Consider the following 16,335-nt stretch of genomic DNA (forward strand, 5'->3'; position numbering starts at 1 on the left):
CCAAAATTGTTCCTTATTGCTGATTTTTCTGAAAAATTAAACTCACTTGTAAAAAAATGAAGCAATTATCCCAGCACCAAGTATTTATATGGAATATTTCTTCAAGGCCACCTCCCTAAAATTTGTGACACTAATGTTACAATTACTTTTTTAATCATCTTTTTACATTTAGGACATCCGTAAGTACTGTTAACTAACGACAGTACAAGTCTTATAACTTCACCTACTTACACCTGTTATTGCTGTAAAAAAACATTCAGACACAAAGAAATATGAATTAAATATATGGTCTAATACAACAAACCTTACCTCAAGCTGTGTGAATATCTTTTTAATATGTCTGAAGCAGCCTTCAGCTATATCTATATCTTCTGCATATGTGCTTCCTTTAAATAATGGCTGTGGTGCATTCTCAAAGAATTTATTAAAGGGAAACAACTCCTTTATCTTCTGTAACTTATCACATTCCTTCAATGAACAATAAGTAAACATATGGATATACAGCCAAATTTTGCTCACATGAATTTCATGTGAATCTCATTTCACATGAATTTTACATTAATTTCACATTATATTCACGATGGACAAAATTTGCCTGTGTATGACACAATAAATAGTGCTTACATTGTCAAATTCATAATCATTAAATAAAATCTTTAAAAGTTTCGTAAAAATGTTTTGGAAATGAAAGTTTTACTGAAACAATAAATGAAAATTTGGAAATGAGATGTATATACCTTTGACTGTCTTAGTTTACTTAAGTATTCTTCCCATCTGGCTAAAACCTGTAATTAAAAAAATAACATTTGACTATAATGCTATTATCTAGATTATTATTTACACAAAAATTCTTATTATATTTTATATGTAAACATGCAAAAGGAAATTAGTAATTATTTATGACATCCAATAAATACTCATAGTCTAAATAGTAACTGTTTTAGTCCACATAAGCATTAAGCCCAGTGTGGCAAAATCATAAATATGGTACAGGCAACACATCACAGAACTTTCATATACCTATAACAAGAATGCACACGCTGAAATGTCTCGCCTTCTTTAGTAATCATTGATATTATGTTGACAGTCCTGAATATAAAGCTTTATTACAACTGTCACATAAACTTAACATTAACCAAGAAAACTAAACATTGACCAATGAACCATGAAAATGAGGTCAAGGTCAGATAAACCATGGCAGGCAGGCATGTACAGTTAACAATTCTTCCATACAACAAATATAGTTGACCTATTGCTTATAGTTTAAGAAAACAGACCAAAACACAACCAGGTGCTCCGCAGGGCGCAGCTTTATACGACCGCAGAGGTCGAACCCTGAACAGTTGGGGCAAGTATGGACAAAACATTCAAGCGTGATACCGCTCTGAATTTGGATTGTGATCAAATTTTTGACATTACATGGGTTTTTTTTTACACAAAACAAATGTCAAGATTTTACAAATCAATTGAAGATTTCTTCTTCAAACTTTTTAAATCTAAAATTAAATAGTTGATCATGACACAGCATAGGTTTCTGACACAGAACGAATGTGGTCTAATGAACTTAAAAGTTTTTTTTTGCCTTTGAGCAATTCACTATGCTGTTGAATATTAATCCTCTCAAAAAAATGTTTGAAGAAATTTTCTTTTTATTTATGAAATCTGAAATGAGAAAAATTTAAACCCCTCCCCCCTTTTTTTCACATCCCCATTTCCCTTTTTCCAAATCTGATATCAATTCAAATTTCTAATGGAGTGTGCAACAATAACTACTCTTTTAAATACATCATAAAATATTAAAATGTAAAATAAAGTGCTTGTTATCACTGAATGGTAAAGATTGGTTGGTAGTAAAAGTGAATATACATTGTTTATTGTATAAAACAATAAAAAAAACTTCATCAGCAACATTTTATATTGGCAAATTTCCAATGAAGTTATTTACATAAAGTTATTTGCAAATAAAAATAGAAAATGACATCATAGTGATGTCTGGCAAATTTCCAACATATATAATCAACTACTATTCTATACAAAGAAAGATAACTCCAATTGAAAATTAATTGCTATTGCACAATATTGTGCAATTAGATATTTCTTGCTATTGTGCAATACTGTGCAATTGAAAATTTCTTGCTATTGCACAATACTTGATATGGAATCCTGATTTGGACCAACTTGAAAACTGGGCCCATAATCAAAAATCAAAGTACATATTTAGATAAAGCATATCAAATAAGCCCAAGAATTTAATTTTTGTTAAAATCAAACTTAGTTTAATTTTGGACCCTTTGGACCTTAATGTAGACCAATTTGAAAACTGGACCAAAAATTAAGAATCTACGTACACAGTTAGATTTGGCATATCAAAGAACCCATTTATTCAATTTTTGATGAAATCAAACAAAGTTTAATTTTGGACCCCCATTTGGACCAACTTGAAAACTAGGCCAATAATTAAAAATCTAAGTACATTTTTAAATTCAGCATATCAAAGAACCCCAAGGATTCAATTTTTGTTAAATAAAACTAAGTTTAATTTTGGACCCTTTGGACCTTAATGTAGACCAATTTGAAAACGGGACCAAAAATTAAGAATCTACATACATAGTTAGATTTGGCATATCAAAGAACCCCAATTATTCAATTTTCGATGAAATCACACAAAGTTCAATTTTGGACCCTTTTGGCCCCTAATTCATAAACTGTTGTGACCTCAACTCCAAAAATCAATACCAGTCATCCTTTTGTGGTCATAAACCTTGTGTTAAAATTTCATTGATTTCTATTTACTTATACTAAAGTTATTGTGCGAAAACCAAGAATAATGCTTATTTGGGACCTTTTTTGGTCTTATTTCCTAAACTGTTGGAACCAAAACTCCCAAAATCAATCCCAACCTTCCTTTTGTGGTCATAAACCTTGTGTCAAAATTTCATAGATTTCTATTCACTTAAACTAAAGTTATAGTGCGAAAACCAAGAAAATGCTTATTTGGGCCCTTTTTGGCCCCTAATTCCTAAAATGTTCGGACCAAAACTCCCAAAATCAATCCCAACCTTCCTTTTGTGGTCATAAACCTTGTGTTAAAATTTCATTGATTTCTATTTACTTTTACTAAAGTTAGAGTGCGAAAACTAAAAGTATTCGGACGACGACGCAGGACGATGAGGCCAATGTGATTGCAATATATGACCAAAAAATTAAAATTTTTGCGGTCATATAAAAACGTAACACTGAGCAATGAACCGTGAAAATAAGGTCACGGTCAAATTAAACCTGCAAGACTGACATAAAGACATAAAATATTTCAATACACCAAATATAGTTGACCTATTGCACAAAGTATTAGAAAAAATGACCAAACCTAAAAAAAACTTAACTTTGACCACTGAACCATGAAAATGAGGTCAAGGTCAGATGACACCTGCCAGCTTGACATGTACACCTTACAAACATTCCATACACCAAATATAGTAGACCTATAGCATACAGTATAAGAAAAACAGACCAAAACACAAAAACTTAACTATAACCACTGAACCATGAAAATGAGAAGGACAGATGACACCTGCCAGTTGGACATGTACACCTTACAGTCCTTCCATACACTGAATATACTAGACCTATTGCTTATAGTATCTGAGATATGGACTTAGACCACCAAAACTTAACCTTGTTCACTGATCCATGAAATGAGGTCGAGGTCTGTGAAAACTGTCTAACAGGCATGACGAATTTTCAAGGTACGCACATACCAAATATAGTTATCCTATTACTTATAATAAGAGAGAATTTAAAATTACAAAAAATGTTAACTTTTTTTTCAAGTAGTCACTGAACCATGAAAATGAGGTCAAGGACATTGGATATGTGACTGACGGAAACTTGGTAACATGAGGCATCTATATACAAAGTATGAAGCATCCAGGTCTTCTACCTTCTTAAATATTGCCGAATCACTATCCCTATGTTGAGCTTTCTGCAACTAAAGTCGCAGGCTTGACAAAAATTTAATATAGACAATTTATCACTTATGATGATTTATGTGGAGAAATTATGCTTAATAAACTTTTTTGATGTTTTAAACCCTTACCATGCTGATTTTTTTTTCAGAAACTGTCTAATTAACATTTTTTGGCAAATATGCAATTTAGCTGTAACCTGATGCTGATACATATGGATAGCTTTAAATCTAATAAGATAGGGGATCACAGGATGGGGTGGTTATGGTGAGAGGCAAATTTGACGTGATTTTTTTTTTCGTTTTCTTTCTTGACCTGGAAGACAGAGGCATGCTAATAGATGCATCAAAATATAGTCTGCATGTAGAATGGAATATTTTTGTTGCAAGTCTTGATTTTTACACAATTTACCCACTGAATCTTAGGAGACATTTCAGTTCACCGTAGGTAGGGTGACTGATATAATAAAATATATATGAATTGTTTCCAAAATCTATAGATTAACATTATTGCCAGTCTTAAATATTTATTAGATTCGTTCATTTTATAGAACGGAAATATGGTATATTTTCCACTACTGCACATTTCTGAAGATTGTCAGAAGGCATGAAAGTGCTTGTGACAATATTTTAACAAACTCTTATTACAGTGTAACTTGTCTAATCCGACACCTGAGTATTCCAACATCCTGATTAAACTGACACATTTTCATGGTCCCAAAATATGCCTATCCTTGCAGAAATAACCTGAGTATTCTGACACCCTGCTTAATCCAACATTTATTTTGATCCCCCAGTGTATCAAATTAGACAGGCTGCACTGTATTTGATGTGAAATGTAGTCTGCAAATTTTTTATTTCAATATACATACATAAACACTGAAATTTTAAAATGAACACATTTTTCAAATGATTTAATGTTTAGTACCGTAGTCATTTATTTCAAATAATTAACCTGTAATAAAATAAGGAGATCGAGTGTGATTGCCAATGAGATAACACTCTGATTATTATCCACCAAAGTCCAAATAATGTGGCTGTTGGCAGTTATAAGTCACTTTCGGACCTCAACAATAAACTGGTTCACTGTTTTCAGATACCAAAGGAAAAATAGGAGTTGGCTTACAAGAAAATATAAGAAATATAATAATACATTTAACATTATATAAATAAGACTAGAAAAAGCACACCAATCTGAAGTAAGTGTTTTATAACAAAGTCAATGTGAGACTTTCCTTGAGATAGTATTGTGTCTAGGAGAACAAATGATGCACCCGCAGATGCAAAGTTTTATTTCAAACTACATACACACAGTTGAGCTTGAAAGCACATAGGTTTATGGTTCACTGTAGAAGAACCCCTTATAAAAGTAAATACTTAAAAAAATGACAAAGTTCAACTATCTCCATAAAGAGCAAATATTAATAAAAATCAAAACCCTGACCACATGCACACCTTCAATGTATGTACAAACAGCCAGCAAAGTGAAAACTTCCTAGCATTCAAACTGTAGGAGTTATATGGAATATTATATATACATAATGGGACAGACAGACAGAATGACAGGGGTCAACCCTGACCACATGCACACCTTCAATATATGTACAAACAGCCAGCAAAGTGAAAACTTCCTAGCATTCAAACTGTAGGAATTATATGGAATATTATATACACATAATTGGACAGATGGAAGGACGGACAGATAGACGAACAGACAGACAGACAGTCAGTGGTCAACCCTGACCACATGCACAACTTCAATATATGTACAAAAAGCCAGCAAAGTGAAAACTTCTTAGCATCCAAACTGTAGGAGGAGTTATCTGGAAACACAATGCACTCCTTAGGGTGACATTAAAAGTTCAATGTAGGATAAAAAACTTAGTTCATATATTTTTTTCACTGACCCTCCCCTACCCCCTCTTAACTTAATTTGGGAAAAATTGATTGACCAGTAAGGATATATATAAAATCGATGTCAGTTAAACAAAACTTGCAGCAATTTTGACCCCCACCCCCAAACTATTTGAATTAAGTTTTTTTTATTCTTCATTGATTTTTTTTATGTCATCCCTTATGCATGTACATGTATATACTTATAACAACATATAAAACTTTTAAATCTATTTGTAAACTAAGATTATTTTAAAATATCATATCTTGTACAGGTATAATCAGTCATTTAAATATTTACTGGTTACCTAGATCATGTATAAACATGTCTTAATTAACTTCCTGGTATGAAGACATTTTGGTTAAAGACACAGAACAGAAAGTAAAATTAAATGTAAACAGATGAATTGATACTTACCTAAAACAAGAGGTACACAGTAGAAAATACTTCATACTTTAATTTTGGGTATGTGTTTGTACAACTTATAATGTTAAAGTAATCTTATTGGAAAATATTGTACAAAGTGAATTCCTATTTCCCTTTTAATCTAAAGGAATACTCAGACAAAAGATATCTCTTCTAGCAAAATTATTCCCTAATACATGTACTTCTACAATAACTCTTCTCGTAAGGCTATACTAAATACAAGAGTGGATACACTGAAATATGTCATGTCTAGAGGGATATTATTTACAATATTTCCTATGAAAACTCTTTTATTGTATATTATTTCATATCGGTTAAGAATAAGCTTATCTTATTGGATAAAAAGGTCCACATGACATTCTTTATTCTTCAATAATAAATTCCATCGGTCATTAACAGAACAAAAAGGACCGGAAAACCAGTCATGATAATGACCGGCATGGTTTCTCTGTTTAAGTGACGTCCCATAATAAAACGCAATCACAATTCAGATGTGACTATAGTTTACAGTTAAAAAAATGGAAGACACGTCTGCAGTACTCTAATGACCATTTTGCTACTTATAAAGTTATAGTAAACTTTATTTTGTATTTCATATACTGAAGTGACTTATAGTCACTTAAAACTATGACCAGTCTTCACTCTTTCCTATAGAAATTGTTCATTATCTTGCGGTTACTTTCAACAATTTGAATATATGAATTTATTTTAAAACAAGGTTTCTCAATGAAATAAACATAATAGTCATTGGAAAACTGGTCATTATCGTGATATATAGACAGCCCATAGGACAGTCCATATATCACGATAATGACCATTTTTTCAATAACTATTATGTACCTAGTTCTCAAACAAGAGTGGATACTTTGAAATGTCATGTGTAGAGAAATAATAACATTCATCAAATTTCCTGCTAAAACATTGATTGTATGGCAATACTAAAACAAGGATGGACTTCAATGTATGGCAATACTAAAACAAGGGTGGACTTCAATGTTTAAGACTGACTCATACTAAAACTCTTTGAGAATAAGATATTTCTACAGATATTACAAACAGTTAACATTGGCTAATGAACACTTAAAATGAGGTCAAGGTCAACTGAAATTTCTAAAATATATAGTAACTCAGAAATGGATTTATGAAAATAAGATGTGGTATGATTCATTGCCTATGAGACATCTCTCCACCAGATATCTAATGACATAGAAGTCAACAACAATAGATCACCTTAAGGCCTTCAACAATGAGCAAATCTAATAACCACATATACAAACATTAAAGCGCTGAAAAGCTAGAAAATCTAAGGCCATGCAAATGAGGATGATGTCAAGTGAATATTGTCAGATGGAAATGTATACTTTGAAATAATTCTTTTGACCAAATTTAGTAAAATTTTGATTCATAATGGTAATTTAGAGCTTGCCATCTTGTATGGACAACTGCCAATTATTGAAGAGTGTGTGTTTACATCTAGATGTCAACAGGTTCCTTGTATATCTTTATTGATGTCTCTATGACTGTCCCATACTCCATAATCAAAACTTCTTTTATTAAAGGGGCACTAGTTGTCAAATTCATGTTCACTAATTTCACTGAGATTTATAACAATGTAAACCTTTATCCAAACTATTATTGTCTTAAAACAAACCGTTTACAGGTCGTGAGCTAGCTTTGTTTTTTCCTGACTATTTTAGTTTATATGTATCTAATTAACTATCGAGTTGACCACTGAACACCTTCATCGACCATATAAGTGATAGAAACATAAATATAGAAATAAACAGATTAAGCAACTCTTGCAAATAATCTTTTCATGGTCTGTTTAATTTCAATTATAGATTAAAAATACTGGTATATGTTTATCATTGTCTTTCACCTGTATAAGAATGATTTTTTGTTGATCGAATTAGTCAATCAAATGATGAACCTATGTTTCACTTTCAATGTTGACATTCTTTTCCTTTAAATAACTTAAAACTGACAATGCAATATCCATCTCAAGCTAATGGGTTAAATTGATGCCAACCCCCACCTGATTTTGGCTACTTTTCATGTTTTTCCGATTTAGAACTCTTAGACGACCTTAATTTTTTTTCCCCAGATTTTCATAAACAGACATCTGGGAAGAGTTTATGGACCATGCACTGCATGGTTAAAGTCCTTGCTGTCAGTACAGTTCAGCTGGGGCAGTTCTCAAAAAGTATGTACGGTCATACAGGCCATCAAAGAATGGTGGTAGCCATCATGCCTACAGGAAGGATTGGGGATGAAGGGGTTGAACAGTTCACATAATGATGATTAATTGATTGATTGGTGTTTAACACACTTTCAAAACTATTGTGCTGTTTTGTCATGGTCAGTTTTTAATGGTTGAGAAAGCCAAATTGCTGAGGTAGGAACCACGGACCTTGGGTAGAAACACTGATAATCCTATTCAATTAAGATTAGAGTCACACAATATTGAAAATGTATACCAAAGCTCAAATTTATGTGACAACAAAAATAACTCAAAGGCATATCTTTTAATCGAGTCTCAATATATCAAAGCTTTACCACTTTACGTTAAACAATACGAATTTTTGTGCTGATGATTCAACAATGCATTTTGATGATAAGAATAGTGAAAAAATAAACAGCACATTGCAAAATGATTTTAATGCTATACTCATATGGAGTTCACTGTACATTGAAGCTAGTTAAATAACTTTTTTTTTTTATGTGCAGGTCATGGCATCCAGTAAAGCTAACCAGCCTATCAAAACAGAATGTGAAAAACATGGTAAACAGCTCAATTCGTACTGCCCCAGTCATTTAATGCCTTGCTGTGATGAATGTATTTCCACTAGTCATTCAAAATGTAAGGGGATACAAAATTTAGCAAGTGTCGTGGATAAAACTAAAATTGAAAAATCAAAGGAATCTGTAGGGAAGGACATAAATTCTATCTTATCTTTTTTGGAAACATTAATCAGCAACAAATCCAAAAACATTGAAACTGGAGAAAATCAATGTGGTAGTATAAAAAAGACAATTAAAGGAATTAGACAGGAAATAAACAAACATTTAGATCACCTTGAGAAGAAGTTATGCCATGAAACAGATATCATCTGGAAGCAGGAAAAATCTAAAACAACTGATTTCATTTCTGAAATTGAAGGGGAAAAGGAAAACTTGAAAGAAATAAAAGAACATTTACAAACAGTCACAATAAACAGTTCTAAACTAGAATCATTTCTTGGTGTACATAAGATTGAACAAAAAGTCCATCAATGCCAACAATATGTTGAAGATCTGGATGATAATGAAAGAGCAAATGAAGTTGAAATCAAAATGAAGCAAAATGATGAAATAGAAAAGATACTGAACAAGTTGGGTTCATTGGAATCGCTAGGAGAAGTCATTGTTATAAAGACAGAAGTGGCAATGAAAAGAGAAGCCAGTGTAAAGAGGAAAGCACAAGTAGAATCAGGAAAACAATCCAACATAAACAACATGACCATGAATATTGAGACAAAGATAGAGATCAACTTAGGGAAGATTACTAGTGACATAATTTGTCTGATGGATGGAAGAGTTATAGTAGTGGAATGGCATGATAAAGTTTACCTCTTTACTTCTGATGGCAAACTTCAGAAACAGTTACCTATACCTGGTAAAGCGAGGAGTGTTACACAGATCAATCAGAACACAATTGCCATAGCTTATCCTGACGAGAAAGCCATTAAGATCTTCAATATGGAGAATGAAACTGTTACCAAAGTTATCACATCAGACAAACGATGCTACAGTTTATCATTCTCCAATAAGTCTCTAGCCGTAGGTTTGGCTGGTAAAAAAATCTGTATTAAAGACTTGGAAGGTAATACACTGAAGTCAATAAAAGTAGAGAGTAAATCAAACCTGTATTACCTGGTTTATTGTAATGACAGAGTAATCTATAGTGACGATGTTGGTAAAGGAGTATACTGTTATGATGAATCAGGTAAACAGATCTGGCAATATACACAGGATTTATCCAAACCAGGAGGACTTTGTATAGATACTTATGGTAACATTATTGTTACAGACTTTGGATCTGGTAGAATAATAGTTATATCAAAAGATGGACAGGATAGTAAAGTATTGATTAGTGAAGAGGATGGACTGAAAAAACCTAAGTGTATTTGTTTTAAACATAATGAGTCTTCAGGTTTTATTTGTGATCTCAAAGGTACATATTTGGCAAAATATAATTTACCTATGAGATAAATAAACACTGATGAATCTTACGATTAAAACATCCTGGTGAAAGAAATATACAATTAAATTAATAAATTGGTCACAAGTGATGATATTAGGTTAGAAGTTTGAATATGAGATGAATGGTAGGCAAGTGCATATAATTATATATGTATATATGCCTTTATTGTGTGGTTACTGTTTAGTCAATATTGAGTTCACATCACATATCCTGATATTCCTCAGTGATGATATTTAGTGTGAAGTTTGAATGTCAGAGAAATGTAGGGAAGTGTTGTTGTGCTTCTTTTTAATTAATATTCACATCACATGTCCTAATATTTCTTAGTGGTGATATATTTTTTGAAGTTTGAACAAACAAATTGGATTTACCTTCATCAGAAGCACTCAAATCTAAATATTTGAAAGCCAAGGATGTATAAGTACCGATACAGTTGAAGAGCTATATGACAAAAAAATACCTTAAAAATAAGGGGACAAATCCATCTAAGGTCAACTTTGCACACATGGGTTTACAACTTATTTATGTAATTTCAAAATTTGTAAAGGGACAATTTTAGAAAGGCTTGTTATAAAACATGTTATTTATTTAATCAACATGTGGTACGTTTGATCTCAGTTCTATATTGGTCAAAATTCGATTATGACATAATATTTAATTGCTTTCTTCAGAATTTACTATTGTAAAAAATACAAACTTGCCTGATGACATCTCATAGAAAGAACACATCTTTTTGCAGATCATTTCAAAAGAAAGAATAAGTTTGCCTGCATATTGTTAAAAAAAACATTAGAGAAACAGATTCCACAACTAAATCTTGTGTAATACCATTTTTATTTACTTTTGACAGTTGAATTTTAAATATCTAAAACCCTCAGTGAGCCTCGCGTTTTAAATTCAAAAATTTAACTGTCTCGAGTGGATAAATTTCATATCACACTCTATGCAGAGTAGAATCTATATGAAAAGAACATACTTAATAATTCTTTGCGTCTGTAGCGCTTTTCTGGATTAACCTTCATCACTCCAAAAAAACACAAAATTCAACTATCTCCGAAAAGAGCAAATAATGATAACAAAAGTGCACACACTGAAATGTCTCACCTTCTTTACTAATCATTGATATTATGTTGATAGTGCTAAATATAAAGCTTTATTACAACTGTCAAATAAACATTAACCAAGAAAACTAAACATTGACAAATGAACCATGAAAATGAGGCCAAGGTCAGATGAACCATGCCAAGCAGACATGTACAGCTAATAATTCTTCCATACAAAAAATATAGTTGACCTATTGCTTATAATTTAAGAAAAACAGACCAAAACACAAAAAAACTTAACACTGAGCAATGAACCTTGAAAATGAGGTCAAGGTCAAATTAAACCTGCACAACTGATATTGATCATAAAATATTTCCATACACCAAATATAGTTGACCTATTGCAATTAGTAATTAGAAAAAAAGACCAAAAACTCAAAAACTTAAATTTGACTACTGAACCATGAAAAGGAGGTCAAAGTCAGATGACACCTGTCAGCTAGACATGTACACCTTACAATCATTCCATACACAAAATATAGTAGACCTATTGCATACAGTATAAGAAAAACAGACCAAAATACACAAGATTAACTATAACCACTGAACCATGAAAAAGAGGTCAAGGTCAGATGACACCTGCCAGATGGACATGTACACCTTACAATCCTTCCATACACAGAATATGCTAGACCTATTGCTTATAGTATCTGAGATATGGACTTGACCACAAAAACTTAACCTTGTTCACTGATCCATGAAATGAGGTCGAGGTCAAGTGAAAACTGTCTGACGGGCATGAGGACCTTGCAAGGTATGCACTTACCAAATATAGTTATCCTTTTACTTATAATAAGAGAGAATTTAACATTACAAAAAATCTTAACTTTTTTTTCAAGTAGTCACTGAACCATGAAAATGAGGTCAAGGACATTGGACATGTGACTGACAGAAACTTTGTAACATGAGGCATCTGTATACAAAGTATGAAGCATCCAGGTCTTCTACTTTCTAAAATATAAAGCTTTTAAGAAGTGAGCTAACGCCGCCGCCAAAGTCTCCGCCGCCGCCGGATCACTATCCCAATGTCGAGCTTTCTGCAACTAAAGTCGCAGGCTCGACAAAAAACAGACCAAAACAAAAAAACTTTACCTTTAGCAATGAACCATGAAGAAGAGGTTGAGGTCAAATAAAACCTGTGTGACAGACATATAGATCATAAAATATTTCCATACACCAAATATAGTTGACCTATTGCAATAAGTATTAGAAAAACAGACCAAAACACACAAAATTAACTAAAACCACTGAACCATGAAAATGAGGTTAAGGTCAGATGACACCTGCCAGTTGGACATGTACACATTACAGTCCTTCCATACACCAAATATAATAGACCTATTAAGAGAGAATTTAACATTACAAAAATCTTAACTTTTTTTTCAAGTAGTCACTGAACCTTGAAAATGAGGTCAAGGACATTGGAAATGTGACTGACGGAAACTTTGTAACATGAGGCATCTATATACAAAGTATGAAGCATCCAGGTATTCCACCTTCTAAAATATTTAGCTTTTAAGAAGTTAGCTAATGCCACCGTCATCACCAGATCACTATCCCTATGTCAAGCTTTCTGCAACAAAAGTTGCAGGCTCAACAAAAAAAAAATCCTGATCTCATGCACACCTTCATTTTAGTTACAAACAGCCAAAAGTGAAAACTTCCTAGGATTCAAACTGTAGGAGGAGATATGCGGATTAACTATATTTTTATAATGGGACAGACGAAAGGAGGACAGACAAGGGTAAAACAATATGCCCCCCAACTTTCAGTTGTGGGGGCATTAAATTAAGGATGTACACCTCTGATGAGCCAAATATTTCTAGAATTAAACTTTTTTTCTATACCTGTTTTTGGGGTTTATATGACTTTAAATAAATAGCTGGTGAAGAAAAAATAATATGGTGATGCACTTCTTTTTTTGCTACGGCCCTTTGAAAGTACCCAATTTTGATGATTTTTCCATTGTTCATCAATTTTTACCTATTTTTGGGCTATAATCATAAAAAAAATCACATTTCTATAATTAAACTTTTTGTCATACTTTCAATAAATTTAAAGATAAAGGGGACCAATTTGAATTAAAAAATCTATAGGTAGGTGTTAATATAAGAAAGTTTTATCATATTTTGATACTTTTTTGTGTCAAATTTACCATGTTGTCAATTTTGTAAATTTATGATTTTTCTCTGTTTGAAGTACAAATTGCATATTTTTTCAACTTCTTTGTTATAAATGATTGAAAAAATACATATCTAAGAAATTTGAAAAGAAAAAGGGATATGGCATGTTTCTGGTAAAATCATTTTTTGTATCCCTCACCCATTTTCTCAAAATTTTGGCTAAAAAGATTGACTTGATTGGAATAAAATTTGAAAAATTAATTCCTCAAAAACTACTCATTCGAAATATCCAAATTTTTCACAGAGTTAAGTTTGATTTTAACATTTTATAAATTCATTGATATTTTTCACTTGTATCACATATTTTAGAAATAATTCCAGAACGAGATTTCAACGAGGCTGAAACGTTTTTCATCCTTAAGAGAGACAAAAAAGACAGGACTGAGACACTGAACTATATAGTAAGCTCTCCATTACATATCATTAAAGGAGCTGCTGATCTATACTAAGAAAAGAAACATGTTGAGGACTAAGCCAGAGAGAGAGCAGAATTTATAGATTAAGGAACAGCATATATATATATATAGGCTCACCTCCCCTATATATGCTGCTACTTATTAATATTAATGCTCATGGTGGTAGTTAAACCCATGTGTATTTAATCAATTGCACTCTATGTACATGTACATATATGATATAAAGCAAATGTATATATAATGCAGCTGTAAAGGAGCAACCATTCAACTTCAAGAGGGGGGGGTGGGGTGGGGGTTGGGGGGTTGGGGGTAGTTGCCAAATGACAAAAATGTAGATATCATTGAAAAAGCTCCAAACTATCTCCCTTTGGTGAAAAAATGCAATTTTTTTGCATTAAAATTGAAATATCTTTTTTAACTCATCGGTGACCTATATTTTTTATTGTTGTTTTCGGATAAGCTATACATAAACTAAATAATTGTAAAATTTAAGCGATTTCTGTAATTTAGTTCTTTTTTAATTTCGATATTACCGCTTTTGCTCTTATTAGTTCAACAGAAAAAAAGGACATTAACAAAAATGTATGCTTCTTTCAATTGTGAGCATAAATGAACGGTGACCCCATTTTTTTATTTCATTTTTCTTCTAAGTATAAGATAAAGTTCATTTACAGAAAAATATAGTGAAATCCTATATTAAATAAAAAATTTGATTTAGACCTGCGAGCCCCCTTAATGGTTGTTAGTGATATCGCAATTCTCAGGTTTTTTCATTATTAGACGATAAATATCTTAAATTTCTAAATAATTGTTTTGTTGCAAATATTTATTTTTCTTTATGGAAAAACAGCAAAAGTCCTTAACATGTTTAAGGTAAGTAGTTTGTGGTAAGTTTTTACGATTTTGTGACTTTCTTTCTTTTAATTCACTAAGGGGAAATGTCCATAAAAAGAGATCGCTTTCAGGACCTGTACCGTCGACGAAAGAGCCGTTTGCTAAGCGAAAACAATGTGTGAAATTTAAGATTTATAAATAATATATGGGAGTTTGAGTTTAAATGATCAATGGACGAGTAACGCATTGTGCTCTCTATGTTGACATCATAGCAATATATGCGAGAGGAGAACTAGCTATTTGAATTTGCATTCAACATGTTATATGGTAATCTTATTATAAAATATTTTTCTTTTATAGTTTCAAATCTAGTCAACAGATTTCCACAGGCCATAGGAGATGGAACCATCACAGAACTGTTGGATTAATTCTCATAGTACCAGCTGTCTTGTAATGAACTACCCGTTTTGACCAGGCAATAGCAACATATGTAATTTGTTGGGAGCAAGGCAATGGCAGAGATATCGATTATATATGACATTTGAGATGGCAAAAAAACATTATGACACTTTTTCAAGCTTCATCAAGCTATTTTAGTTCTGACAGCAAAATTATAAAGAAATTTTAACTGAATTCAGATCAGAACTGCACAATGATATATTGTGTGCCTTGTTATCGTATGGGTTTTTTTCTTAGCCAGAAAATTATTTATTTAGTTTTTCAACACAAGCAATACTATTTTTTTATTCAAAATTTGAAACTATAATGTATGGAGGGAATTAGCATTCAAAAATACATATTTTTTCCATCAAATCATGGATCAGAATAAATTTTTAGAAAAAATCAATACCCAAAAAATCCATACCCCCTCCCCTGGAAGTTAGAAGGTTGCTATCTCATGTAAATATAATATTTTTTTACATCATTATAGCCTCATTTATATAAGGACCTAGCTAGGCTATTTTAAGGCAAGGTGTATTTCATAACTCTGTAAGCAATGCAATCCAATATTCTCCCCAGGATATTTTTTATAGCGCTGTGGTAAGCATGTGATATTTTATTTACAACTTCTGTTAGTAATCATACCTGATAAAGATAAAAATAGCCAGCTGTCTCACAGGTGTGAGACATATCTCCTATCACACTTAAACTGGATTGTAATCTTCCTACTTCTTCTAACAATTCCAATCTCTGAGCAAGGACATAGTTTACTCTTCCATATCTACAAAAAATAGATGCAGCTTATAAAATATCAGCAACGATACCATTACT

The 16,335-nt window shown here is 32.0% G+C and overlaps 2 protein-coding genes across 5 annotated transcripts in view; one reads left to right on the top strand and one right to left on the bottom strand.

Annotated features, from left to right (window-relative positions):
* Positions 1-16,335, bottom strand: part of LOC139488022 (RNA helicase aquarius-like) — a 49,061-nt gene that overhangs the window by 12,805 nt on the left and 19,921 nt on the right. For all 3 annotated transcript variants that reach the window (XM_071273335.1, XM_071273334.1, XM_071273336.1), the window contains exons 27-29: positions 16,150-16,285; positions 738-785; positions 310-468 (exon numbers count right to left, since the gene is read on the bottom strand). In XM_071273335.1, the coding sequence (XP_071129436.1) occupies positions 310-468; positions 738-785; positions 16,150-16,285 (343 nt within the window). The remainder of the gene's footprint in view (positions 1-309; positions 469-737; positions 786-16,149; positions 16,286-16,335) is intronic.
* On the top strand, positions 6,166-10,620 carry LOC139488025 (uncharacterized). 2 transcript variants are annotated; one of them, XM_071273340.1, is made up of 2 exons: positions 6,166-6,287; positions 9,012-10,620. In XM_071273340.1, the coding sequence occupies exon 2, from the start codon at positions 9,015-9,017 to the stop codon at positions 10,533-10,535; it is 1,521 nt and encodes a 506-aa protein (XP_071129441.1). In that variant the 5' UTR covers positions 6,166-6,287; positions 9,012-9,014; the 3' UTR covers positions 10,536-10,620. The 2 variants fall into 2 exon arrangements, with proteins under 2 accessions (XP_071129441.1, XP_071129442.1); XM_071273341.1 differs by having other exon boundaries at positions 6,195-6,323.

Source organism: Mytilus edulis, chromosome 9 (assembly GCF_963676685.1).
Source record: "Mytilus edulis chromosome 9, xbMytEdul2.2, whole genome shotgun sequence".
NCBI lineage: Eukaryota > Metazoa > Mollusca > Bivalvia > Mytilida > Mytilidae > Mytilus > Mytilus edulis.

What these genes read in the sequence shown, in the direction of transcription:
- LOC139488025 (XM_071273340.1), top strand. Translation starts at nt 9,015, where the DNA reads ATGGCATCCAGTAAAGCTAACCAGCCTATCAAAACAGAATGTGAAAAA.